The following is a 27,447-nucleotide window of genomic DNA, read 5'->3' on the forward strand; positions in this document are numbered from 1 at the left end:
AGGAAAGGAAAGAAAGGAAAGGAAAAAGAAGCTGATTCCTTAACAGCAGTGTAAGGAAAATGGCAACAAGTTAGATCCAGAGGGACTTCAAGGATCATCTCCCCCTGGTTTTAAATATGAGGAGACACAGCACAAGCGGCTGTCACTAGTCAAGGTCACACAGCTGCTGGACACACAAGGAACAGCAGGTTGCTTGAGTCTAAACTCAACGGGGCACTTTCTCCTTAAACACGCACTCATCTGCACAACCACACGCCTTGCCCTTTTTTGGACGCACCACACACTGCGCACTCAGAGCTTAGCCAACCGGGGCCTGGGTCCCTAAAGCATTTGTCCTGCCCTTGGACGGGCCAGGGTGGGGGTAAAGGCGCAGAAGACCGCTTCTGCACCCCACCCTCCCTCGGGAGCAGAGACAGTCTCAGGAATCACCCCCAGGTCTTCCCAGCTCTCCTTTTCTCTGCTCCAGATGTTTCCAGAACTCGAGCGCCCTGGAAGGCCGAGAGCCCCCAGAAAGCAGGAGCTGGGTGCTCGGCGCGCTCAGGCCTGGGCGCGGGGCCTGGGTGCAGGGACCTTAGGCTCTGCGCGCCAGGGTCTGGCCGCTCCGGGGTGGACGCGCACACACCGCCTGCGCGGCTCCCGGCCTCGGGTGGCTCGGGCCGGTGCGGCGGGGGATCCTGGGGGCCGGGCGCTGGCCCTGGAAAGGGGGGGCGCAGCGGGCAGAGTCCTGCGCCCGGCGCCCGGCTCAACTCCGGCGAGGCCCGGGCGCCCTCTCCCTGGAGCGCAGGTTTGGAAACAGGACGGCCTCGCCCGGCCACCGCCTCTGCGGCTCGGTCCCCATATATAGTCATATCCACCGTCAACTGGGAGGCCGGCAGGCTCCAGCGAATGGGCGAGCGGCCCCCGCGGGAGGAGCGGGGAGGGGGCACGGGGCGGAGGCAGGGGAAGGGGAAAGGGGCAGGAGAAAGGAGCTTTTCCAAAAAAGTATTGGCTGTCCTGAGGAATGCGGTCGCCCCCTTGGGAAAGTACATATCTGGGCGCCGCAGACGGCTCCGCGCTCGCACTCCGCACCCGCCGCTCTCCGCGTTCCTCTCGCCGCTCCCGCCGCAGCCCAGGGGCCCCTCGCCGCCGCCACCATGGACGCCATCAAGAAGAAGATGCAGATGCTGAAGCTCGACAAGGAGAACGCCTTGGACCGAGCTGAGCAGGCGGAGGCCGACAAGAAGGCGGCGGAAGACCGGAGCAAGCAGGTCTGCGCCTCCCCGGCTGCGCTGCGCTGCGCTCCGCCCGCAGGGGGCTCCCGGGGCGCCGCCGCCTTGGGGTCCCGGGCCGCCCCCGCGCCGCGCCCGGCGCCCAGGCGCGTCTGGAGGAGAGGGACGCGGCGCTCAAGGCCGGGGCTTACTTATTCTAACTTTTCAGCCCAGTCCTTTCCCCGGGCCGCGCGCGAGTCCTCCAAGCCCCGCCGGCACCTGATGCTGTAGCCCGGAGTCGGCTTTGGGGGAGGGAGGGAGGGGAGGGCGCGGGCTCCTGGGGACGTCTGAAGGCAGGGCGGGGGGAGGAGAGCCAAGGTCCTCAAAGTGTCCCAAGTTCTGTGGACTTGTGGCCCGGGAGAGAGTAGCCTCCGCCAGGAGGGAGCGCTGTGGGGGCGAAGGGGGCCTTGGAGTTCCTTCCTAAGAACGAGGATGGCCGGAAAGCCAGGCGCTCCGAGCGGTGCTTCTGCGCCCCCAAGCTGTGGGCCTGCGCCCGGGGAGCGGGGTGCGGGGGAGGCGCCGCGCGGCCCCTGAGCTGGCTGCGAGCGACCCGGGACCCCCTGAACCCCAACTCGGGGGCGCCCCCAGCCGAGGGACCCGGCCAACGTGGCGCCCGTGTGTTGTGTGTGTGTCTAACACCCGGTCCGCGCCCGCCCGCCGCCGCCCCCAGCTGGAGGAGGACATCGCGGCCAAGGAGAAGCTGCTGCGGGCGTCGGAGGACGAGCGGGACCGGGTGCTGGAGGAGCTGCACAAGGCGGAGGACAGCCTCCTGGCCGCCGACGAGACCGCAGCCAAGGTACCCGCGACGCGCACGCCAGGCGCACGAGGCTAACTCTCTCTCTCTCTCTCCTCCCTACCTGTCCCTCTCTCTCCCTCTCTCCCTCCCGCTGTCCTGTCCTTACGGCCTGTGCACCCACAACCCCCCGTGCGGGGTCACGCTGCCTGCTGCACCCACCCCCCTCCCCCGTACCCCACGGCCAACTCCCAGCTGGAAGATGAGCTGGTGTCTCTGCAAAAGAAACTCAAGGGCACCGAAGATGAACTGGACAAATACTCTGAGGCTCTCAAAGATGCCCAGGAGAAACTGGAGCTGGCAGAGAAAAAGGCCACCGATGTAAGTGCACGCTCCCTCACGGCCCGCCGCGCAGCCACCGGGGGTCGCCGCGGGCTGGGGGCCGGGGAGGAGGGCGCCTCGGCCGGCTGGACGCCCGCACACCGCGGCCCAGAGCGCTGGACGCCGCCGCTGGCTGCTGCCGCACACACTCGTTTATATTTCACCCATTCCTGTTTCTTTTCTCTCCTCTTCTTTGCCCCTTGGGGTGGGATGTGGGGGGGGCGAGCGAGCGAGAAATCGCACTCTGGAGGTGTGGAAAGGTGAGCCTTTCCCCTCGGTGGCAGAAAACCTCCGATGGGGCGTGTCACCCCCGGTTTATTTCCCCAAAGGTTTATTTATTGTTTTCTTTCTGCCATCCCCAGCGGATGGGAGATCTGGTTGGTAGTGGCCCTAGTCAGGGCACAGAGTCTGGGCCTCAAACATAGTAGCTTAGAGTTTACTTAGAAGGCTGAGCTTGACAGCAGGCACAGAGACACTGAGCGTTTCTTTCTCACTAGGGAAGAATTAACCCAGCCTTGAAGATCTGTCTGGGAAGATGATACTTGCTTGGGTAGGCAGTCTAAGGCCACTAGATCCAGAAAGTAAGCAGGAAGTTATATATAGCTCAGTGCTTTATATGGTATAGTGAGCTAGCTGCGCCCTGGCCCTGCTGCTCGCCCCGCCCCCACCTGGCAGCCTCTGACAACCACCACGTGTTCTCAGGGCAATGCACACAGGGAGAGCTCTACTACCACCCTGCCCATTGCTCTTTGGAATCTTAACTGTAGAGCTTGTGTCCCCTGCCTCCAAAAGTCAAGCCAAGGATTAGATTTCCAATGCACCAACTTCTTTTGAATTCTACTCTAGCTGCTAATGAAGCCTAGAGGCCCAATTAGAAAAGAATTCCTTGGGAAGTTGGTAACTATTCCAAGAATGTATGAGCAGCAGCAGAAGCTATGCCAAAAGTTGAACCCCCAAGTGCAATAGCAGGATTTTGTTTTTGTATGAGAGTAAGATGCAGATTACTGAAGGGTCTTCAGACTTTGAAATGAGTACAGGAGAGGTTTGAAATGCATCTCTGTGTGTCCTTTGTGAATGGGAGATCCAGACATGACGACACTTAGAATCTTACCCCAAAAAAATGTTCAGTGAAAATCATTACGGTTTCTGGAAAGGGGTTTAGGGAAGCGCTGATTGAGCTAAGTTATAGTTATTCATTTAAGTTATAAACTACCTGACTTTAGAAAAAAAGCACCCCTAACACACACAAAACTCTGAGCCACTTAGAACAATGTGGATATCTGCTCTATTCACATCTAAATGGATGACTGTCTCCCCCAAATTCTCCAACGGGACCTTTATTTAGCTTTTTCAAAAGAGCCGCTGATAGATCAAGGAGAGATATTCCTTATAAGGAAAAGAATGCAGAGAATTTGAAAATAGCTCACTAAGACTGAAAGCAAGAGAAGGAGAAAAATGCTGCTACAATTCTTAAGGGGAAAAAGATCATTGTTATAACAATGCAATGCTATCATGTCTTTATTCAAAAGTCTTGTTTAGGGGGCCTGGGTAGGGCGGAAATGGAAAAGAGGCTATTTAAAATCAGCTGTGAGGGCAGGACCAGCAGGGAAGCAGGTTGTGGGATTTCGTTTTGCTTCTTTACCCATTGGGAAATTTCCTCTAAATATGGAGTGTGTGTGTGTGTGTGTGTGTGTGTGTGTGTGTGTGTGTGTTGTTTAGTGTAGTTATCATTTTCCCCTTTAAGACATTTTAGGTTGTTTGGTAACTGTAGGGATGTTGAAGAAGTTTATGAAGAAATGCTATCTTTAGAGTGATTTCTGACAGAGTAAAAATAGTTAAGACTTGAGGAGGAAGAGACAGATGTCACTGGAGAAAAGGAGAGGTGGGAGAGGAATGAGTTTCCTAAGTTATTGGGATTAGAACATTTCACTGTCATGACTCCCCAGTAAATTAAAACATTTTTATGTTTTTCTATTACTACTAAAAATCTTTTTCTTTTTTTTCTTTCTTTTTTTTTTTTTTTTTTTTTTTTGCGGGTCTGGGGATGGAACCCAGGGGTATTCAACCTCCGAGCTACACCCCCGCCCTATTTTTGTTATTATTTCGAAACAGGGTCTCACTGAGTTGCAGAGGGCATCACTAAATAGCTGAAGCTGTCCACAAACCGCTATACTCTGGTTTCAGCCTCCCAAATGCTGGGATTACAAGAGTGTGCCACCATGCCCAGCTTCTAAAAATATTTTTAACTTACCAATATACTTTACAATCCTAGTCCAAAAGTATATTTTTCCTACATAAAAGGTTGTCACTCAGAAAGTAGCATCCCCCTTGGTTTTGTTCCTCAATAATTGTGATATAGCAACAAATGAATCTTTATCCCCAGTAGTTTTACTTCCTAAGTGAATGATTCTCTGGGGTTGGAACCCAGATAGCAGTATTTTTTTTTTTAATAACCAGGTGCTTCCAACCTGCAGCTATGCCTGAGAACAATTGTCCTAAACTCTTCCATAATGACATCAGCTTGGAAATGAACTCACCTGAAACTGGCTTCCCTAGGTGTTTGAAAAGCAGGACATTAAGTCATTAGTTGGCTGCTTAGAACATTTGCAAGTGTCCGACGGTTCCCTGGCTGCCCAGGAGGTTCCCAGATGCCCTCTTCCCATGCTCACAGTGTGTGCTTAGGAGAGGAGCTGTAACCACTCCTCCAGACCAGATGAAATGCTTGGAAACAAAGCTGGAGGCGCCACCTACAGGATGTGCCGGGCCTAGCTAGGGTTCTCTTGTAGGGTTCTGTGGCCTTCCTTGGGATGCCTTTTAAAAGCCTCCTAGACCATCCCAGAATCCATGCAATTCTAGAAAGTCTCAGGGGGCGGCCTAACACCAGGGAAGGTTGTAATTATGAAAGGATTCTTGGCTTGCATGAGAGTGCACAGGTGGTCATGGGCTCCAGCCTGACTCTTAGGGTAGTGCCTATGTATTTACTAATTATGGTTAGTTAAGTTTTTAACTATATGCAAGGTATTATGAAAAGTGCCTTCAAAATGTTTCATAATTCTCAACCTGTGAATAGCCCTACTACTATTACCCTCGTTTTTACAGATGAATGGCAGAGAAGTCAAGCTATTTGCTCAAAGTTACACCACCAGCAAGGATCTAGGAGTCGGATTCAAACCTATAAAGACCGCATTTAGAACCAATGGCCCAACCAAAGTGTTGGTGGTTTTCACTTGTAGGGTTCTGTGGTCTCCTTGGGATACCTTTTAAAAACATCCTAAACCAGCCCAGAATCCATGCGATTCTGATCTCAGGGACTTGTCTAAAACCAGGTCAGGTTGTAACCAGAAGGGACTACTCTTGGCTTACTGGAGATGGTGAGGGGTGTGGTTAGGAGCTTCTGTTTCTGGAGTTCTTGACACCAAGGAACAGTTCCCTCGGGGCACCTTCAGGCTCCCAACACCTGAGAGCTCCTCTCCCTCCTCCTGGACCTGGGATCCGGATTCCGGAGCGCTGTGCCCCGGCGGCCAGTAGGTGCCGCCATCGCCCTTAGCAGCCAGGTCCGTTACTCCGGTCACCGCGGCGCCAGGGAGGGGCGCTGGGCCGCAGTACCACCCCCGGCGCGGCGGCCGTCCGACCCCCGGGCCGAACCGCAGCCGCAGCCGCAGCCGCCGCGCATGCGCAGCGCCCCGCCCCGCCCTGCCCCGCCCGGACCCTGCCGCGACTTCCGGGCGCGCGGGGCTCGCAGGCTCCGCACTCGCCGCCGCCGCCGCCTCGCCATGGCGGGGAGCAGCTCGCTGGAGGCGGTGCGGAGGAAGATCCGGAGCCTGCAGGAGCAGGCAGACGCCGCGGAGGAGCGCGCGGGCAGCCTGCAGCGCGAGCTAGACCAGGAGAGGAAGCTGCGGGAGAGCGTAAGGACCGCCATCGCCGCGGCCCGCGCACCTGGCGCACCTGGGCCGGCCGCCTCGGGCCCGCTCGCAGCCCTCCCCTGCATCTCGCCGGCCCAGGGCGGAAGCCCCGAGGGGAGCAGGGTGGCGAGGGGAAGGGCTGGAAGCAGCCACTTTCCCCCGAGGGCGGGTCGCGGGTCTCTCGGCCCCGGGATGCACACATGGCGCCGGGCTCAGACGCCGGGGCGGGAGGAGCACCCTCTTTTCGGAGCTCAGTTCCTTTAGGGAGGGGCGCGAGTAGGTCAAGTGTGTGGGGCACTGCCAAACTTTGAGGCCTGGAGATGCTAAAATCTGTTGTCCCGGTCCAGCCTGTGGTTTTCGGGAGGCCGTCTCTGGTGGTTAAGACAGGGCTGGGTTCTGATGGAAGAGCTAACTGTACATAGCATGCAGACCTGTTACTCTTTTTCTTAACCATTCCTCCTCCCCAGTTCTCTATACGAATAGATATTCCTTTGTTACCAAGTCTTGAGAAAAGGTTGGCTAAATGTCAATGATTATAGGGTTCCCGTCCACCCCTATAACCATTCTTGCTGGGTTCCCCTCCTTCTCCTTGAATATAAAACCTGATTTTTCTTTCTTCTCCTAAAGCTAATACAGCCAGCAAATAGGAACAGGATTTCAGAGGAAGTTTAGGTATTGGATAATTATCATTTTTTAGTGTGCGTGTGTGTGTGTGTGTGTGTGTGTGTGTGTGTGTGTGTAGGAGCTGTATGTTTTAAATCAAGATAATTAAAACACCTTGGGAATTTTACAGGTGATAATATGGTGTCCGCCTGTGCTCAATACACACAGGACTATTCTGAACTGAGTAACTGCTGGTTCAGTGTTTGTAAAGGCTGTATGGCTTCCTGCAGAGACTTCAAGACATGTTTTCCATAGAATTTGGAGACGCCTAGGAATCCTCAGAGGAACGCCTAACCAGGGAAAGTTTCAGAGAAAATACAGACTGGAATGAGGCAATCAATGGACAAAAGATAGTTTCCAATATTTGTCTTTGAGGATGAGTGAGCAAAAGTCCCCCAGGAGACGTCTCTGAATGGGGCTGGTGATAAGTTAATTGCCGCTCCCTGGCTCTGACTGGCAACAGCTGTCCTTGAACCATTAGACTTAGTAGAACATGATGAACAAGGGCAAGAACTCTGGACCCAGATTTAAGGATTTGAATCCTGGCTGCGCTACTCACTAGCTGGAAACCGTTCCCTGATCTCTTAATGCCTCCGTGTCCTAAGTGTAAAACGTGGTAGCAATAGCACCTTCCCGTGGGTTCAGCGGGATAGTATGCAGAGATTACAGTGGAGCTCAGCAGTCAGAAGTTGTGCTGTGTGTGGGTCCCCTGTTGTTAACGCTGCCCGGCAGCTGCCTCACCCATTACACTTTACCTTCTGCTCACCACCCAGCAAGGGCTATCAGAAACGCCCTGGTCAAAGCTGGTCGTGGTGGCGTGGCGCAGGCTTGTAATCCCAGCATTCAGAAGGCAGAGGCAGGAGGATCGCTGTTCGTGGACAGCCTCAGCTACTTAGTGAAGCCCTTCACAACTCAAATGAGACCCTTTTTAAAAATAAAAAGACTAAAAACTAGGGCTGAGGGTGTAGTTTGGAGGTAGGATGCCCTTGTTTTCCACCCCCAGGAAAGAAAGAAAGAAAGAAAGACAGACAGACAGACAGGCAGGCCCTGGTCATTTCACTGCATTGTAAAACTCTCCGTTGCCTTTAGTCAACAACTTTTTTCTTTCTGAGACTTGAGTGGAGAGAAGTGGGCAGTGGGCAGACTGAAGGGAACATGAAGTGGGCTGAGGTAGTATTCATGAATGATGGTTGTTGAAGAACCTCACGCTGCTGAGAAAGGGAGTCTGGCACCAGTACTGGAGAGCCATGATGAGTTCCTGATCTAGTGATTGATGTTAGACACAAAAGACAAATTTTTATGAAGCCCGTGTCATTGCATTTATGTATCATTTTTATAACAGTATTTCTTCTGTGCTAGTTGGCTAAGAACAAGGCTTTCATTCTTTTCAAAGCTTTGCATCAAAATGGTTTAAATTGTTTTTTTTTTAAGTGTTTAAAGTAATTTTTTTAAATATTCTATCAGGAACCTTTTAAGTTAATAGTTTTATAAAGCACCTTATAAAACAGTAGTTTGAGAACTGGGTAAGACGATTGGACAATTTCAGGTTGAAAGTTGTTCTTAACCTCTAAAACTGGAACTTCAGTGTAGCTAATTTAGGTAGTTATTAGATGTAGCTTAGACTGTGAGTTAAGCTAGCAGTAAGAGTTTCTCTTGGCAGCAAAGATAAAAGTTTAGTGACAAAGCCAGGAACCACTGCAAAAAATATATACAAATTTGACTGGAGAATTGGCTGAAATTCACATAATCAGAGGCTCAGACAGGCTGTCATTAACTGGCCGTACCAAACCAACCCTTACCTTGGGAAAAACAGCCATCCCTTATTTCCTCCTCTTTTGTTTTTCCAAGGTGTGTGGGCCCTTCAAAATGTTGGAATGAGGCTACTTTACTTGCTGTAATGCTTGACTGTAGGTCTTGTGACCGATAAGGGTTTTGTTTTGTTTTTGCTGTTATTTTAAGAAAAAGATAGCCAATCTTTTTTTACTCCTTTCTGGGTAATAACCAGCAAACAAGGAGACTTACAGTTGCGGCCAGTAGGTTCTTAAAATTAATAACTTTATTAAATCATGGGAAATAGCCAGTCTTCAAATATTCCGAGCCCCGTCCCTCTTTAGAGCTGGCAATTACTTCTGGGACGGAGACACAGGGTGCAATTTGTGTTTGCATTGGCGCGCTCGGAGTGCCTGAAACTGGAATGCATACGATATCCTCTATTTCCACTTTCACATGTAGGCACAGCCAAGGCACCACAATGCGCTGTTCATGTCTGTTCTCCCTCATTATACAAATATGCCTCATAAATTACAGGTTTTGGCACCGATCAGGGAGGTTGTGTTTATCTGCTGGCCATGGGAGTGCCCCTTACTGTCATCAGTGGTTTTCCCCTTTCTTTGCCATATAAGGGCAGAAGTTTAGTTTGGCTCTAGTCACTTGGTCTTACACAGTGAGTTGATTGGGTGAAACCTCCTCTGTATAACTGCAGTTTACATGAACTAAAAAGATCTGACCTTTGGCCATCCCATGCTGCACTGTGGTTCAGGCAAGGCTTTGAAAACATCACAGAGGATTGGTTTTAAGCATATGATATTATTCTCCTACTTGTGTTATTTCATCTTTAATTTTTTGTTTTGTGTGTGTATGCATACATGCATTACTGAGGATTGAATTTAAGGATACACTGTCCCTGAGCCACACCTCCAGACCCTGTCCCTCAAAGTTAAAATGCATTGGCTTCAAACCTGTGGTCCTCCTGTACTGGGATTGTAGGCATTCTTGGCTTGGATTTCTTAATAGCCTTAACTGAAATACTTTTTTTTTTTTTAAATAAAAGCCATTGCTATTTTAATTCTTATCATCATGGTGGATAAAACATCTGGATTTTATGGGGGAAAAATAGCAAGAAAGAGCCAATCCACTTTCCTCCTTTCAGTATAGGTCTTTTAAAGGAGATTGGTTGGTTTTTCCAAGTCTGATTAGTAGCAACATTTTGCTTTACTGGGGTGGACACCTGATTTCTCTGTAGAGCCTTGTTGGGTGGGGGAATGGTGTGAATGCCCTCGTTTTCTGTGTAAGTAGCCAGTTCCTTGTTTGGGGATGGGGTGGGAATGGTGAGCATGCCCTTGACTTCTGTCGAGGTAGTCAGCACTTGCCAGAATGAACAGCATGTACAGCCCTCTGAGGCCGCAGTCTCTTTCTGAGGGCTCATTACCTGTTGGGACACAATAGCACTTTTGAAATAAACTAGTATCCCAAACTAAAAGACTTCACTGGCGGTGCAGACATGCAAGCCCTTGTTGAAGAAGCTAACTTGGCACACTAAGGATGATGTCCATGCCTGCAAGTAATTTGCATTTAGGGTCTTGATCCTCCCCAAACGCCTTGTTGTTTATATCTGCTTTTAAATAACAGATAAGCATGTGTCTGTTGACTTGTACTGACAAAGACAGTCGCAGGTTCTTAAGACTGTGCAGGTGCTGATGATGGAAGAACCTTAGGAAATATCTAGAGAAGGCTTGACACTGAGGGAAAATGTGCCAAAAAGGAGAGGTATAGGCCTTTGGAGCATAGAACACAATAAGTCAAGGGGCGGGGGGAGTGAGAGAAAGTGCCTTAACTGAAGTAAGAAATTAACTTTCCATTCAACCAGTAAGGATTTTAGTCCTGTCTCCCCCTGACAACTGTATGGATTGAGCATGTTTCAACATTGACTTAGAGACCCCTCCTCCCTCCCCCTTCTTTTTAGCTGAGAGCTAGATGGGTAACTCCCACAGGATTTGACAGTGCCCTGGGTGGTGGTGGAGGAGCAGAAGGGGTTGCTTATATAGTATGGATTCCCTGCCTCCCCCTCTGACCTCCTGAACCAGAATCTTTAGGGGGGTGACTTGGAAGCTTTTGGGTTTTTTGTTTTTGGCACTAGAGATGGAATTCAGAGGCATTCTAACTCTGAGCTACACCTCCAGCCTTATTTTTTATTTTATTTTTTAAAGTGTCTCACTAAGTTGCCAAGGGCCTTGCTAAATTGCTGGGTCTGGCTTTGAATCTGCAATTCTCCTGTCACACCCTCCCAAGTACTGGGATTATGGAAGTTTGTATTTATTTTTATTTTATTTATTAATTTATTTATTTTGCCATACTGGGGATGGAATCCAGGGGCATTCTACCTCTGGGCAGCACCCTCGGCCCTATGTTTTTATTCTTTATTTTGAAACAGGGTCTCACTGAGTTGCAAAGGGCCTCGCTAAGTAGTAGCTGAGGCTGTCTGCGAACTGTGATCCTCCTCTCTCAGCCTCCCAAATGCCAGGATTACAAGCATGTGCCACCACACCCAGCTTGAAGTTTGAATTTTTAATACACGTTTTCTAATTGATTCTGATTCCCAGCAGGTTGTAGGACCTGGATGTTTGCTGCCCAGGAATTCCTGTAGCTGAAGAAACAAGATCTAGTTTTGTGGACTTACAGGAGTTCTCAGGAAGGCCAACTGCCAGAGGTCTGCTCTCTGTGCACCAGTCCTATGTTTGCCCTGCTACAGGCCTCCGTTCCCAGTCACTGTGGGCACCCTGCCGGAGGCCCTGAAGGCCAATATTCTTGGAGGATATAACCCCTTATGTCAGGGAGTCTAGGATTCTACAAAGTGTTCCTGGGAAGTGGTGTTTACAAAATAGCATTCCGGTGGGCAGTGGACAGTGTTGGGAACTGAGGGAAGAAATGGTCAGCGCGGGAGAGGGTCCGTAAGAAGGGAGCAGAGATGGATTGGATGGGACTTTGAGGCAGTCGGTCTCCTGTGCAGAGGCAGGGTCGAACCCAGGGTGCCTTTTCCTTCCTCTCGGTGGTGCACATGTGTGTGGGGAGCTGGTGACATGGACCCACCTGTCACCCAGCAGTCTTTCCCCAAAGCATAAACAACCACACTTTTATGAGTACAGTGTCCTCGAGGTTTTGGGCCCAGTTCTAAAGCAGAACTTAGAATTTGGTGGCATACATATGTATGTTTTATATATGTATGTTTTAAATAGCACTCATGAATTTTTAAAGGCAGTCCTCTGTATGTAAGAAGTTTGTTATCCCTGTTACCCTCCCCCTTCAAAGAAAACAAACTCAAACTAAGAGTCACTGGCCTGTCATTCCTAGCTGGGCTGGGTTGCTAGCTGTACCCCAGTAGGATTGACTTCATGGGCCAGGTCGGTTATAAATGCTCCTTGGGTTCCATCTCTAGACCCACAAAAAATTAATAAATAAAAAGTAAACAAACAAATAAATAAAAGTTAAATAGGGCTGGAAGTGTAGCTTGGAGGTAGAATGCCTCTGGGTTCAATCCCAGTACCACACACACAAAAATCTCCCAAGGGGTGGGTCCTGAAGACCCACCAGCCTTGATGAGCACGTGTTCATGAATAAAGTATACCTAATTAGCAGGTTTCTTCTTCACTTCCTACAGTTTTTGAATGGCCCCCATTATAATGTTGCAAGAATTCTCAGGCCTGTATTAACAAATGCTTCTGACAGGAAATAGTCACTGTATCCCAAGAAACATTTTATTTCAAAGATAGAAGACAAGTAGAAACAGTACCTGTATTGCTTTTCTCCATAGGAGTTTGAAACTTTCTTGTAGAAATCTTGACGTTTAAGAAATTCCAACAGACTTAGGTCAAAAACACTTGGTGAATTAGGCTTGGCCCTGTGCCAGGGAGACCAGTTATTCTAAAGGGGTTACTGAAAAGGCAGGGTGAGGAGAATTTCTAGATTATATTGGGTCTCCATATGGTGTGTATTTTTAAACCACTGAATTTTCAGGTATTTAGTTTCTTAATGACGCTTCTTTAAGAACATGGCTCAGAGAGAGGAGAGTTGAGTCAAACTCCCAATTCTGACTTCTGCCAGTACTGCTGTTGTCCTCTGTGGCTGGTCCTGGTAAGTTCTGTTGTTTCTGTCTACACCTCAGGCTCCCAGTGAGTGAGGTGCTGTGATGAAGTGTTTCTTTGACCAGCAAGTAAAGCTAGGCAGTCAAAACCCGTGGGAGCAAAGGGCCACGTGAGCCTGCCGGGGTGTGTCTGTCTGATGAGAATTGTGAGTATAGGTTCGCTGTGCACATGTGTGGGTGCTCAATGTGCTTGACATCTGCACATACCTGAGAACCCCAGAGCTGACCTGGGCTTGTGGTGCACTTCAAGGTGCACCAGGCCCACACTTTGTCTGGGCCAGTTCTTCCTGGCCACTTCCTGCAGGTCCTGCCCTCATTTTTCTCTCCAGCTCTGAGTGGCCTCTTATTTTCTCCCTAGGCTGAAGCTGACGTGGCTTCTCTGAACAGACGTATCCAGCTGGTTGAGGAAGAGTTGGATCGTGCTCAGGAGCGTCTGGCAACAGCCTTGCAGAAGCTGGAGGAAGCAGAGAAGGCAGCAGATGAAAGCGAGAGGTGAGGATGCCTCGTCCAGCCATGTTAGCACAAACCTCTCCTCCTGATGGGACAAACAGAGGGCTTTTCAGACCTTTAAGACTTCAGAGATTTATGGTCCCTCAGTGGGGCCACCTCTTGGGTTGACCACAGGTCTGGTTTGGGTTGACCACAGGTCTATCTAATTGGTTTTGTTTCTGTAACATAGTGGAGCATCTGCGTGTGCAAAGCACTGGTAAGCTCTGAGCCCCAGCACAGAGCGGGTTAGATCCTGTCCTGCCTTCATGGAGCTCGCTCCCAACAGTGGAGACAGACATGGAACGAGCAGCTCTGGGGACACACCGTGGTCCTCCCATTCCTACTGACCACAGAGCAATGTACATTTTCTTTAAATACAACTTTATTTAAAAATATGCCAAGGAGGCTTAGGCCCAGATAAAGGAACTATGGACTAGTGGTTGTCTAATAGGTAAAAGAAAAAGCACTTACAAAACAGAAATCTCTGCAGAGGTGAATTGTTGTGGACATAGACACATGCACACACACAGGATTGTGCGCCTCCACTGCCCAAGACTCAGCCTGCGGCTCGTGTAGACCAGCAGGACTGTCTTCAGACAGTCCAGAAAGCTTTTTCTTCTGTGCTTAACTATTCAAACTAATGTATTTGTCACACTGCCTAGAGCCATTCCAGAAAAGACCAAATGAGCTTGGGAGGTAGCATCATCCTGTGAGGGCCCAGCACTGCAGGTTGCAGGCGTCTCTGCCTGTGCTGTGATCTGGGCAGGGGAATGGAGTCGGTGATCTTATTCGTTTCTCTCTCTTTGCAGTAAGACTCTGCTCCCTGTTCCCACACTTTAAAAAAAAAAAAAAAAAAAAGTGACTTCAGATTGCAGGATTCAAGAGGTTTTTTTGTTGTTGTTGTTGTTTTGTGTTTTTTTGTGTTTGTTTTTGTTTTTTGGGGGTTTTTTTTGGTGGTACTGGGGACCAAACCCAGTAGCATACTGCCTCTGGGCTCCACCCCCACTCCTATTTTATTTTTGTTTTGAAACAGGGTCTCAATAGGTTAATTAGTGTCATTATTTGCTGAGCCTGTCCCTAAACCCTCGACCCTCCTGTCTTGGCCTTCCAGGTCCTAGGATTACAAGCTTACAGCACCACGCCCAGCCTGAAGAAGCTCTTTAGTTAATGTGTTCACCCTGCTATTCACTGTGTCTCCATGTTTTCTCACTGACCCGGAGCTTTGGGATTCTTTATGATGACTAATCATTTCCTACAGTGTATACATACCAGTGGTGTTTTGGCTGACTTCTTCCTGAAATATACCTGTTAGTTAGTGAACCCTAAAGGCAGTCAGATAATGTTGAGCTACAGAGTAAAAGAAACTTAGAGGTCATTTATTCCAATTCTTTGGAGAAAAAAAAAAAGAAAACTTAAGGCATACAGGTTGATGTGACCTGTCCAAAGGCTCTCAGCATACTTGTGGCTAAGCCAAGACTAGATCTTGGGTCTCAAATATATTCTAGAGCTTCATCAAAAACTCATGATTTATCTATTTTTATTGCTTACTTAATTTTGGTAAATGAGCCCCATTTTAACATGATTTGTTATTCTGTAAGTCTGTAAAGTATCATAGATCAATGACATTTTCTGAAATGTAGCACCATGCCATAGGACTCCAGTATACATGCTGGTGTGGAAGCCAGTGTCAGTTCTGTCTCCAACACCCCTGGAGGGAGTGGGTCCCATTACTGGCAAAACTTGGAATTTCTTAGCTAAAGAATTCAGTTGAATAAATTGAAACTGATATTTTTAGAAGTCTGAAATGGTCAAATATCAGCAGTTTCCTATGGGCTAGTCTAATTTTTTGTTCGTGTGTGTGTGTGTGTGTGTGTGTGTGTGTGTTTGTATGTGTGGTTGATGGGATAAGATCCTTCTTTTTAGAAAAGTACATGAAAATAAATTTGCTTTTTTCTAACGTTTGTTCATTTTTAAGTTCAGGCTTCCCTCAGGAAAGGAAAGAAATTCCATTAAATGTTTCTCAAATAAAGCAAGTTGGCTTTTCTTGTACCATGCCTTCTAGATTGGGATGGGATCTTGACACATTGTATCTTTGATTTAACATTAAGTGTCAGGACAGTTTCAGCAGTAATCAAAGTATGAGATTTCATTCCCAATGAACAAAGAGAAATGTGTGTCCTTTTTTTTTTTTTTTTTTTTCCCCTTCTGCCTTTAAGTCTAGATAGTCTTGCTTCATTCTTTTGGAAAATAAAAGCTCTGTTCTTTGTTTTGGTTTGCCATTTACACTAAGCCTCGCAGACCACAGCAGTACAGTGTGAGTCTGTGAAGGTCAACTCTAAATCTTGGGTTTTCTACTTGTCTTTTTCTTTCCCAGAGGTATGAAAGTCATTGAAAGCAGAGCCCAAAAAGATGAAGAAAAAATGGAAATTCAGGAGATCCAATTGAAAGAGGCCAAGCACATTGCTGAAGATGCCGACCGCAAATATGAAGAGGTCAGATCCTCGGGCCCAAAGCCTTGTGGAGTCCAGCAGTGGCCTTCGTGGGGCCAGGAAGCATATACAGCCCTCATTCCTGAGTGAAGCAGTCTGCTTCCTTGGCAAGAATGGGTGGTTTTAAGAAGCAAAATTCCCTTGTCTCCAGAAAATGGTTCTCATTTTGATCCTGCTACAGGATCTCAGGCATTATTATGAAGCCAGTCAATAGCAGTGAGAAGAAGGATTGAGGCCGGGGTGATTGTGCATGCCTGTAATCCCATCACTTAAGAGACTGAGACGAGAAGATCACAGTTTGAGGACAGCCTCAGCAACTTAGACTCTGCTCCCAAATAAAAAAATAGGGCTAGAGGTGTAGCATAGAGGTATGGTGCCCCTGGGATCAGTCCACAACACCACACACACACACACACAAAAAATAATTGAAATGCCTCCATCCCCTCCCCAAAGACCAGGACAGCAGGTCTTCAGCTAGGAAAGGGCACACTGAGCTCTTGAGAAGGCAGGCTCATGCTGTCCTGGTGCAAGTAATTCTTCCCGTGTGATCCACCTGGCAGTCCAGTTCAGGCAGCTTAGAGACTTGGGCACGCAGCTACCTCCTAGATCCACAGAGGCCTCTCCTAGAGTCGTATGTAAAAACTGATTATTAACACTGGTTCTCAAGTGAACCTGCTCCTGGTCACCTCCTCCTGACAGTGACCATGATAAAAGCAAACGTGACTGTCAAAGCTGTGATTTTCCCTTCATATCACATCATGGAGTCCTGAGACAGCCTTGACCCTCCTTTCATTATTATCTTGATTATACTGCGCTCACTAAGTTTTAACTCTTCAGAGGGTCCCTTCCTCTCGGCTTCGTTCTTCCACCAAGTGCAGGGTTGGACTAACTAGTCGTCTCGCCAGCTCATCTTGTGTGAGCTTCCTCGCCTTCTTGCCCACCTCCAAAAAAGGAGGGTGATGTACAGAACTTCACATCGGTGGGATACTTAAGTTTATTCTCAGTGTTTTCTTGGCAGTCTCCATCATTTTTGTTATAAAATGGCAAGTTTCATCCTACTGCTATTTTTGAGATTGGGGATTTCATATTTTTCTCTCATTCCACCCTTGGGTCTGGCTGCTATGTAATTATATGTTCTTTACCTGGTTCAGACCAGATTGAGACTGGATTGTAGCTCTCCATTCTTGGTGAGCGAAGCCTCTAGCCTCTCTGTCAGCAGTCATGAGGGCAGGTGACTTATTCTCAGTCTGCTCTAGCAAGGAGCATCCTGTTCATTGACAAGAACTCTTAGGGCTGATATGACCCGATCCTCACCCCCGTGGTCCCCTCAACAAACAACACAAGCCACATGTGTTTGTCCTGCCGCAGGTGGCCCGTAAACTGGTCATCATTGAAAGTGACTTGGAGCGTGCTGAGGAGCGGGCCGAGCTGTCAGAAGGGTAAGCGGGCCGGCGCCAAGAGGCTGTGTGTGGGGCTGCAGAGCAGTGACTAAACAGCATGACCTTCTGGCAGCTGCACATTTACCCCTTCGGCTCCGGGCTCCTTTGTGCTCATCTGCTGTGGATGAGCCACGAGGATGGAACACGGAGGGCTCGTGTGGGGTGTCTGTATGGATGCGTGTGTCACTGCATGCCTTGCCTGCACACTGATTTTGTGAATGGCCTTGTGCATTTCCTGTGTCCACTAACAGCCAAGTTCGACAGCTGGAAGAACAATTAAGAATAATGGATCAGACCTTGAAAGCATTAATGGCTGCAGAGGATAAGGTACTGATGGCTCACGTGTGGTTTTTAGGTTTATCTGTAACCCAGACAGACGTCTTTCAGCTTCCAACGCCTACTGGTTGGTTTGGTGTAACCACTGCACCTTCACTACACCTCTGCTATTTATATCTTGCTTTAAGTGCTTTCTCTTGGTCCTTTATGCTCCTTTGTTTTTCCCTTCGTAAATGCTTTTAGGAGCAGCCAAGTAAGAAGCCAAATTATCACACCTCAAAGTTGCTTGATTTTGCCACCCTGCCTCTCCACTATTACCAAATCAGAGGGCAATGTCCGTGGCGAAACTGAGCATTTTCATACCTGATAGTTTGGCTACTTTAAGGCAGCCCTTTATCTCTAGGACTCGGTTTTCATTTTTTTCCATTCCTCTCCTTTTTCTCTCTTTCCTTTGGCTTGTCTCCCACCCTTTCTGCCTCTGATCGAAAACATTAGCAAATGTGCCGAGCTTGAAGAAGAATTGAAAACTGTGACGAACAACCTGAAGTCACTGGAGGCTCAGGCTGAGAAGGTAGGCCAGGAGCATGGAGTGGGGAAGGCATCTTTTAAGAGCTGCCCACAAGAGGTCCCGCCGACGAAAGCAGCGGCCCAGCAGGCATTTTAGTAAACAGCAACATTTTGATTTCGAGATGATTATCTGATGGTTATTGGATAACAGGTTTTTTTTACTTTTTAGTAGAGAATGTATTTCATGTTTGAGTATGTGAGTCATCAATTTAATTTAAACAAGGTGCCAAATGGATAAGTTATCTTGTTCTTATCCCATGTAAAGCAATAGGCAAGAAAGCAGAGAATGTATTGTAGTATGCCATTTGATATCAGAGGTTCTGTTACCTCCTGGGAGAGCCTTAGCATCTGTTGGCTGGGCAGGCGAGTGCTCTGTGCAGAAGGCAGGAGCACCGCGAGCTGTGGCCTGACATCTGGAATGCCCTTTCTAATTACAGTACTCACAGAAGGAGGACAAATATGAAGAGGAGATCAAGGTCCTCTCTGACAAGCTGAAGGAGGTAATATTATGAGACCTTTGGATAAAGTCGGCTGGATTTTAAGTTTCTTTTCACAGAGCTGCCCGGGGCTTTTTCATATTTAAAGTTACAGTGATCCAATCATGGATATTCAGAGGTGATCTTGGAGTTAAGCTGCCATCACTCACCGTAGTTACTGAAATTGACCGGTAGTCTCAGGCCATTTCATGGGTGATGTGCTTGAGTTTTATACTCAAGGGTTCCCTATATACATAGATGCTAGAACTGTAAAACCCCCTGGTTTTGACTCACATTAAATCATTACAGGCTGAGACTCGGGCTGAGTTTGCAGAGAGGTCAGTAACTAAATTGGAGAAGAGCATTGATGACTTAGAAGGTAAGATCTTAAGTATTACTTTTCATTTAATATCCGTGGTTGAAGACTGACCTGGAACATGATTTCCAATCCAAGTGCATTCACCCCAAGACACTTCTTCGCTTTTGCACTCTCTTTCTTACTGTCCTCTGGGGTTTTCATCTGTGGCTCCTGAACTCTTAGAGACACGTTCTCAGTTCTTGAGGTGACTGGTTAGCCACCAGAAAGTGCAAACGCCACCCAGCCTTACTCCACACTCCTCAGAAGGGCAACAGGCTCACTTGTGCCTTAGAGCTGAAAATGACTGGAATATTGCTTTAATGGTACCTTCTAATTGTCTGAATGATGTGGGTTTTAGACACAACCCGCCTTTCAAGTATGAATTCGATGGAAGGGCTTGAGATTTTTAAAGTCTCATTCAGCAGCAAAATATTCTTTATCTTGAAAGTGGGGAATGTGCATCCTAAGCACAAAGGGTTAAAGAAGGAACTAGAGATGGGTGCAAAGAATAACCGCGAGAGTGGCAGATGGTTGCCAAGCAGTCTGCCCATCTACAGCAAAAAGTGGCTCTGCTTTTTAAGGCAGTGGCTTGAAGGTGGAGCTAGAAAAGGGTTACAGGCTGTGGTCACACTGTTCTTCCAAAACACTGCCTTCGGGTGTTTTTTTCCCTGGTTGATAGGTGCAGGAGGCTGACTGCTCTGGCATAATTAAAATAGCTCTAAAAAGAAAGATGTTCCCTTACCCACCAGGACAGACAGCCTTATGAGGTTTAGTTTAGGATTTTACATTTTTACATGGTTTACTGGCATACCCACCATACTTGTTATGACTTTCATAATCATTCTCATTTTCATTTCTAATGAGTTTTGTTCTTTGTTTTTGTTTCGATTTATTTAAAAACAAAACGCACGCCTCCTGCGCCGGCCACCTGCCACGGCACCAACCCCTTCATGCATTGCCCCTTTCTCGCTGCTGTGTTCACCCTCATCCCTCGTCATTCTCCATGCCCTTGTGCCTCTGCTCCCACTTCCTGGTCATAGACGAGCTGTATGCCCAGAAACTGAAGTACAAGGCCATCAGCGAGGAGCTCGACCACGCTCTCAATGACATGACCTCCATGTAAATGGCCACGCGCTGCTGACGCCGCCCTGTCCGCCCCCCGCCCCGCCTGCGCCTGCTGCTGATAAGCTCACCATGCCCATCTCACTCCTAATCTCCTTGCCTCTGAGACACGCTGCCTTGCATAACCTAGAGTAGTCATGATTTTCTTCACATTGTACTAACATAAAGGCCAAGCAGGTTAAGCCTGTGCAAGCCATTTTCCTTTCACAATCCTTTTAAACGCTGAAGTCAGTTGTTCCCACCAACCAGTGAACTAGAATGTGAATGGTCTTGTGTACCGTGCTTTTAAGAAATTCAAAGCAGAAGGCCATGCAATTTCACAGGCACCTCTCAAGAAATATCAAAATTGGTTTCCAGAGATTCCACGAAGTTACAATATGATCATTTTCATAAGAGAAATAAAAATTAAAGGAAACCATAAACCATCCAATTATTGAGGATCTAAGAGGAGCCCCGCATGGCCGGTACAGCGTAAAGAACAGTTCTGAAAATGATCATCTCTTTCTCACTTGTAAAAATTCTAGAACGGAGAAAATTTTAAGTTGACTTGAATTTTTTATGTTTATAGTAAAAGGAATCAAAATACAGTAAACTTTGCCACAACCTGTGATAAAAAGTGGAAAATAAAACACGGCTTGCACAGTATAAATTTGGGGGTTAATGGCCCAGATTTTACTCTGATGCAGTAAGAATTGGAATAGATAGCTTTGTATATATACAGCTAATTTGCATATTACTAACCCAACTAAAACATTAAGCCTATCCGCCTCTTTAAATTCTAATCTGGAATGTTTCGCTGAGGGTTCATCATTCTAATATCACACCAGATTGATTCCATTAAAGCTAGAAGTGCCCCCCTTCTAAGCTCACCTGTCATTTCTTTACCCGTGTAGAAAAAAAATCAGTAGCTTGAAGAGTGTGGCATGTGCCTGCTGCCTTAGAGGTTATAACAGATCCATACTCAAAAAATGAAAAGCCAGCCCTTGGAGATGGGACTGTCGCCAAGGAAACTAGGGAGGAAGCCAGCTTCTCCTCACTCCTTTGTAAATGAGGGGGTGGATCAGATCTTTTGTCTCTTAATGACCTCCCTAGTATTAAATGTGATTCTGTGGGGCAACCTTACCAAGTATAATGAAGAAAAGTCCTGGAGGCAGAATTGAGCTTAACATTTCTCTTTAAATTCTGTTCCTGGTGTTCCCTGAGGCAGTGTTGTGAGGGTGCCTTAAGGCCTGATGGACCTCCCGTGCAGCTTGGCAGGGTTTCACATATGCATGCCGGCTGCTTGCCTATTTCAAGCGCTGTTCTCTGTTTGGTTTTCATTTTTCCCATTACGCCATTTTTTTCTTTTTCTCCCACCTTTTGTCTTCACGCAGATAAGTTTCTTTGCTTCACTTCTCCCAAGACTCCATCATCAAACTGGATGGCCCACCTCTTTGAGCTCTGCATTTATCTGTTCTCCAGCTGACCCTGGTTCTGTCTTTTAGCACCTGCCTTAGGGCCAGGCACACACTGTGCTTTCTATTGTATAGAAGCTCTTCATTCCAGTGTAAAATAAACACTGCATAAGCTATTGCTGTTTGCTATTCTTCTTATTCTTATTTATTGACATTTTCATTCAACACTGAATAAAACTTCAATTCTGCTTTATGCATATGAGGGTTAATTTTTGGCTACTACTTATTTTTATTCAGAACATTATATATTAATATCAAGAATTTCTAAAGCAGTAGTTCCTTATAAAACTATATGAGAGTTTTGGTGTCCAAAGGTAAGAGTGAGGCCCAGGCCTCTGTACTTTTTAGGAACAGTAATGGTCCTGGCATGTGGTAGCACTGGGAGGCTTCCTCGCCTTTCAGATTGGGGTGTGGCAGCCCCTCTGTTAATAGGCAAAGGACGCAGCTAGCTAATGAAGGGCTCACCCAGGCTGCGCAGCCATCCATCTTGAACAGGAATTTGTACTTTGGGAAATGGAAAGAACTTGGATTCAAATGATGATAAGTTGTGATCCTATCATCCTTTTATAGAGCAAAGTCAAATTCAAGCCTAAGGTTTATTCATCACTCAGGTACCTTCACTTTGATCATGAAAATGACATCTGAGTTTTTCTAAATATGATTGCTATCTTCAAGTCATCGTTTATTTGTATGCTGTATATACTTTTTGTTTAATACCTAGGGCTTTTTCTCCATTTATGAACATTTTAGCCATTACAGTTTATTTTTTTAAGTAGTTGGTGGAAATTACTCAGAACTCAGTTGTATTTTATTTAGGATTCATCACTTCACAAACAGCAATTAAGTGATTTTTTTAATTGCAAAATTAGAACTTTAAAATGAGGACTTTAGCTTCTTAATTCTAATATATTTCCTTCCTCAACAGTCTGGCTCGATTTCTCCTGTGTTTTGTGTATGGTATATTAGCCCAAGAGGGTTCCTATAACATTAGACTCACATAAATTTGAACAAACTCTGAAAATAGTGTCAGTTACTTAATGCAGTCTTCAGAAATAAAATGCTTTTTTAAAAGAAAGATATGAATTAAAGTATTGTAATGGCATGGTGGACTTTAAAATTTAGCATCTCGACAGTGTGTCTTCCTTGTGTGCAAAGACCTTTGATTTCATGTTTCCTCTTGCTAGGGCTTCGGTGGGCCTGCTACTGCTCATAATTCCTGCCTTATTATTTTTTAAATTCTGAGTAATAGAAGCGACCCTTCTCTGGTAGTCCTGCCATAGACAAAAGACAAGTCTAGAAGTTCAGCTGGGCAGATGCTCAGGTAGGCCTGGAGGCACAGCTGTTTCTTAACCTTCCAGAGGTTTCACACTGCTCTAAGTATTTTAACAAAGGAAGTGGGAAAATAGTGGATCTGGTGAGCAGGTCTCAAGTAGCCCAAGAAGTCGTACGTGAAGAGGGTAAACAGCAAGTTGGTTTTATCAAGAAATGGCTGGAGTTCAGACTTCTAGTTCAGAGGGCCAGAGCTGTTACTTCTGCAGGTGTCTCAGTTGGACCAAACCAAAAGCCTGGAGGCCTAAGACGTGTGTAGACAGGAGAAAAGACGCTCCCAGGCCCAGGCGTTACACATGGCTGGGCTCTGCCTTCAGACCACCTGGGCAGACCAGCTCCCTGGCAGCTGCAGAGGAGAAACAAGTCCAAGGTGAACTCACACTGGCCTCCCAAATACTCTAAGGTTTCTCCAAAGTTCTTCCATTCCTGCTGGACCAAACATTTGGGCTCAGCACACAGACAGCCTGCCCACAGCAGCAATTCCCCACAGTAGTGTGCATGTAGTAATGCTGTTTACATTTTGCAGCCCCACACAAGAGCTGGTAGTTAGCAGGGGTGTGGAAAGAGGTGAGCAGGAAGTGTTCCTTGCCCTCTTTGAACTGGCCATTGTGGGGAGACAGATGCATGAAGTGAGTCCAAACAGACATCATTTGAGCCAACAAGGAATGGAAAATAATTCTGACTGGAAGAGGTGACATTTGACTAATTTTTGGATACTCTGAAAATTTATATGAACAAAGAGTTTAAAGGCAGCAGCTTTTGAGCATAGCATCTTACCCACCTCCTACAACTTAGAAAGTTAACAGGAAAAGTACTTAATTTCCCAACAGGCCTGGGAGCAGGACTGTTGGCTTTCTAAGATGACTCAGTAGAATTTCTAGGTCCAGGTGGTAACCATCATTCAAAGCAGACATATCCCCCAACTTTCCTGGTGTTACCAATCTCGTGCATGTCACGGGGAGAGGGCTCCCCTGGATCACCAGATACAGACTGATTCTTCTGGTTGAATTCCTTGCTGCCTAAGCACATCATGTTTCAGTATGTAAAATTTGTATCATACGGGTCTTCGTGTAGATGTTTGAGGGTTTATATTATTTTGTTTTTGAGGTACTGGGAATTGAATCCAGGAGCATTCTACTCTAAGCTACATTCCCAGCCCTATTTTTTCTTCATTTTGAAAGAGTCTCACTAAGTTGCAGAGGACCTCCTTAAGTAGCTGAGACTAGCTGTGAACCTACAGTCCTCCCATCTCAGCCTCCCAAGTATTGGCATTCCAAGCGTGCACCACCAAACCCAGCCTGTTTGAAGTTTTGTTCCTTTTATACACACCCATTAGCACCAGACAGAAATGACATCAATTGAAGAAGCAAACATAACTTCTAAATCAGTGTGGAAATAAGTGCTTATTCTTTTGCTATTTGTATAATGTAGCACATTATCAAAGTTGGACTAGAGTTCAGAATGTGTACACTTTATCTCAGTGATTGGAGAACAAGGAGCTTAGTTATTTAAATTTTCACTGCAGTGAAGCAATGGCCCCCATTTGGTACTACCTGAGGGGAAAGCCTGTACAGTTATGTTAGCAGGGAGGAGAGGGCTCTGGAGGAGTGGACAGAAGTGGACAGGACAAGGTCTCACCTGGGATCTCCATCAAGCCCCAGAAATGTGTGGATGACATGGACTCACCTCCAGCCTGGCCTTGGTTCCACATCAGTGACCAAAAGCTGCCCATGAATCCATTCACAAGGTTTCAGTGAGGTGTGGTAGGAATGTTAGCTCTTCTCCTCCTTGCTGTATCCTGTGCCTCCTTTTCCTCCCTCTCCCCATCAGGAGAGAAATTCTGGCCCTTCCTCATCCTACCAGGCTTTTTACCATCCACGCTTCCAGGCTACAGGACAGCTGACCACGGGGTAAGGGTAGATGCTCAGCAAGTGACCAGTTGCTGTCCTGTCTGCGTATCTGTGTTCTCTGTTAACTGTCTCTTACCAAGTCTGGCTAACTCCTCCTTCTGCCTCTTCTTTTCTGCTAACCTACTTGCTGACCTGTACAGATCAACTCTACCAGCAACTTGAGCAAAACCGCCGCCTAACTAATGAACTAAAGCTGGCCCTGAATGAGGATTAAAAGTGTGAAAAAACTTGGGCTGAATTCTAGGAATGGAGTCCACGTGCAGGAATCTAAGACTTTCAGCCCTCCACTAATAGAGTTTAATACAGTTGCTTTTTGCAGAAATGCAAATGAAAGGAATTGGCTGAAAGGCTGGCTTTGCCTGTATTTTCCTCTAGGTATCTGGAATAATTAAGTTCTCTTTAAACCCAAAACAACTTTTATGGAACAATATATATATAATGTATATGAATAAATATTTATAACAATCAAGTCAGCACTCTGCGATAGTAGGTTCTCCTTCGACTGGTAAATAATGAGGACCAAAAACAATTTTTTTTCTATTTACTGCACATGCACACACACACACACACACACACATAATATATGTACTATATATTACATATTTGTATTCCTAACTTCATATCTGGTATAGTGTTTGAAATATAATTAAATGTACCTATGCTTGAGTAAAATAGCTTTTGAAAACAGGAGCTCATGTCAGAAGTCCCTGGTTGTCTGAAAGGTATGCTAATTTATTCAGTTTAATGGTTTTGGAATATGGTGAGAATGTCATGCTAATAATAGAAATACTACAAACATATTAAGAGAATGTCCTAATGAAGTGTGCATGAAACATGTTGATAACTCTTTTGAGCAACAGAAATAAATCATTTTAAAAGTTGTCAGAAACCTATTTATGTCATCTGTTTTCTGTGAGATCGTGTTACAACATGACTCTCAGACCTTTAAATGCCTGTAACTCAGAATTGTCTGCTGGTATTAACTTCAGTTTTTATAACAGTGCTACAAGCCACATTTGGTTTTGACCTCTCCCTATTCCCCTAGCACATGGTTGGTGAACCTCTGCCAGACCCACCCTGCACTTTACTCTCAGGGTGGATTGCTGGTGTGGTGCACCTGACCACACTGAGAATCCGCTGTGCCTGCGGCTCCTTTGAGTCAAAGATGTCTTCCCCTCCTTAGGTCCTTGTCTGGAGATGAGTAATGTCTTCAAAGCATGCCTAGTTCTAATCATCTCATCCTGTGTTTGTGATTGATGTTTGCCTGTCTAAGTGTACAACCCACCACTGTGTCCAAAGTGCAGCTATTCATGTCTTAATTTTCTAATCCTACCGCAGAGAAAGTGGCTCATGCCAAAGAAGAGAACCTTAGTATGCATCAGATGCTGGATCAGACTTTACTGGAGTTAAACAACATGTGAAAACCTCCTTAGCTGCGGCCACATTCTTTGATTTGTTTTTGTTGTTTTGTTTTTAAAACACCTGCTTACCCTGAAACCCCTTAAATGCATTTTTGTTTACTTTGCCACTGTCACAGAAACATCCACAAAATGCCAGCTAGGCAGGGGTGGGGGAGACACACACAAGGCAGGCCCAGGCCAGGGCGGCAGTGACATAAATGTGCCATTTCCCAGGTTGGTCTTGCCACACTTGATGTAGAATTTAGCCACACAATTTGCTTAGTCAGTGTAAGAACCTTCACTAAAGCAGAAAGATTCCCACTCAAAGTGCCAACAGTAGGGGCAACAGGAAGATTGACGCTGGAGACAATCGCGTGTGGATTGGTGCTACTTTGAACCAAAGATCCTCGGTGGTCTTTTGCTCAGCATTGTACAATTTAGAGTTCTGTCCAACACTAATTTATTTTGTCTTGAGGTTTAATTCAAGATGAGACTATGGATCCCATATGCTTGTACTCACTGAAGCCAAGGGTTTGAAAGCCATGCTGCTTTTTTAAGATTTCTATTCCTTTCTGATTGGCACACTTAGAGCCCATTACAATTCTGTGGGATGGCATTCAATGTGGACTTCCACTCTTTCCAGTTCTCCATGTTAAAGTGATTTAGGCACTATAAACAATTGGTAAAGAAAAAACATTTTCTTAAGAGTTATAACTATATGTAAACATTGTATAATGATGTGGAATAAAATGCACATTGTAGGACATTTTCTAAATCTGGTGGTCCTGTCGTTTGTATGTTTTTATTTTGTGAACTTTAGGCCGCATGGTTGACCTGTGCGCACCATCAGTGTTTCTTAGAATGCTATCCTGGGTCCAGGGGATAGCACATGTTACCCTCTCAGAAGCACCAAAGACAATATCGTTTTGGTCTGTAAAAGGTACAGCAAGCAGAAAAGGCCCTTTCCGGGAGACATTTCCAACATTATAGGTATATTTCTGCATGGACATAGAGGCCTTTGCAGTGGTTTTACTGCTTTGGGCTTTTGTTTGTTTGTTTGTTTTCATTTTTTTGCTTGACTCTCAGCTAAGTCTTTAGAAGTGGCATATCCACACATCAACCAGTGATGGAATAATGTGCCATTGTTGCCCCCCAGCACTGTGATTCTACTTAAAAATACTGCTTTAATGAGTCCGACTTTCTGGTTTTTAGCTCAAATGTGCTCCAAATTTCATTGTATCTTCCTTTTCTTAGACTTGAAAACTGAAACTATCTGTTTTGTTCCTAGCTCTTCA

General features: G+C 46.5%; 1 protein-coding gene across 26 annotated transcripts; it reads left to right on the top strand.

The window, feature by feature from the left end:
* Positions 1-1,133: 1,133 nt before the first annotated feature.
* TPM1 (tropomyosin 1) lies at positions 1,134-26,173 on the top strand (the record flags this gene model as incomplete). 26 transcript variants are annotated; one of them, XM_080693298.1, is made up of 10 exons in its annotated part: positions 1,134-1,247; positions 1,918-2,043; positions 2,236-2,361; positions 13,202-13,335; positions 15,707-15,824; positions 17,190-17,260; positions 18,032-18,107; positions 18,541-18,603; positions 18,889-18,958; positions 26,091-26,173. In XM_080693298.1, 10 exons carry the CDS (start codon positions 1,134-1,136, stop codon positions 26,171-26,173), a joined length of 981 nt encoding a protein of 326 aa, XP_080549424.1. The 26 variants fall into 26 exon arrangements, with proteins under 26 accessions (XP_080549424.1, XP_080549425.1, XP_080549405.1 ...); XM_080693299.1 differs by lacking the exons at positions 1,918-2,043; positions 18,032-18,107 and adding exons at positions 17,512-17,587; positions 19,978-20,056 and having other exon boundaries at positions 26,091-26,124; XM_080693279.1 differs by lacking the exons at positions 18,032-18,107; positions 26,091-26,173 and adding exons at positions 17,512-17,587; positions 19,978-20,060.
* Between the last annotated feature and the right edge of the window lie 1,274 nt (positions 26,174-27,447).

Source organism: Muscardinus avellanarius (genome assembly GCF_963383645.1).
Source record: "Muscardinus avellanarius genome assembly, chromosome: 3".
NCBI classification, from domain to species: Eukaryota; Metazoa; Chordata; class Mammalia; order Rodentia; family Gliridae; genus Muscardinus; species Muscardinus avellanarius.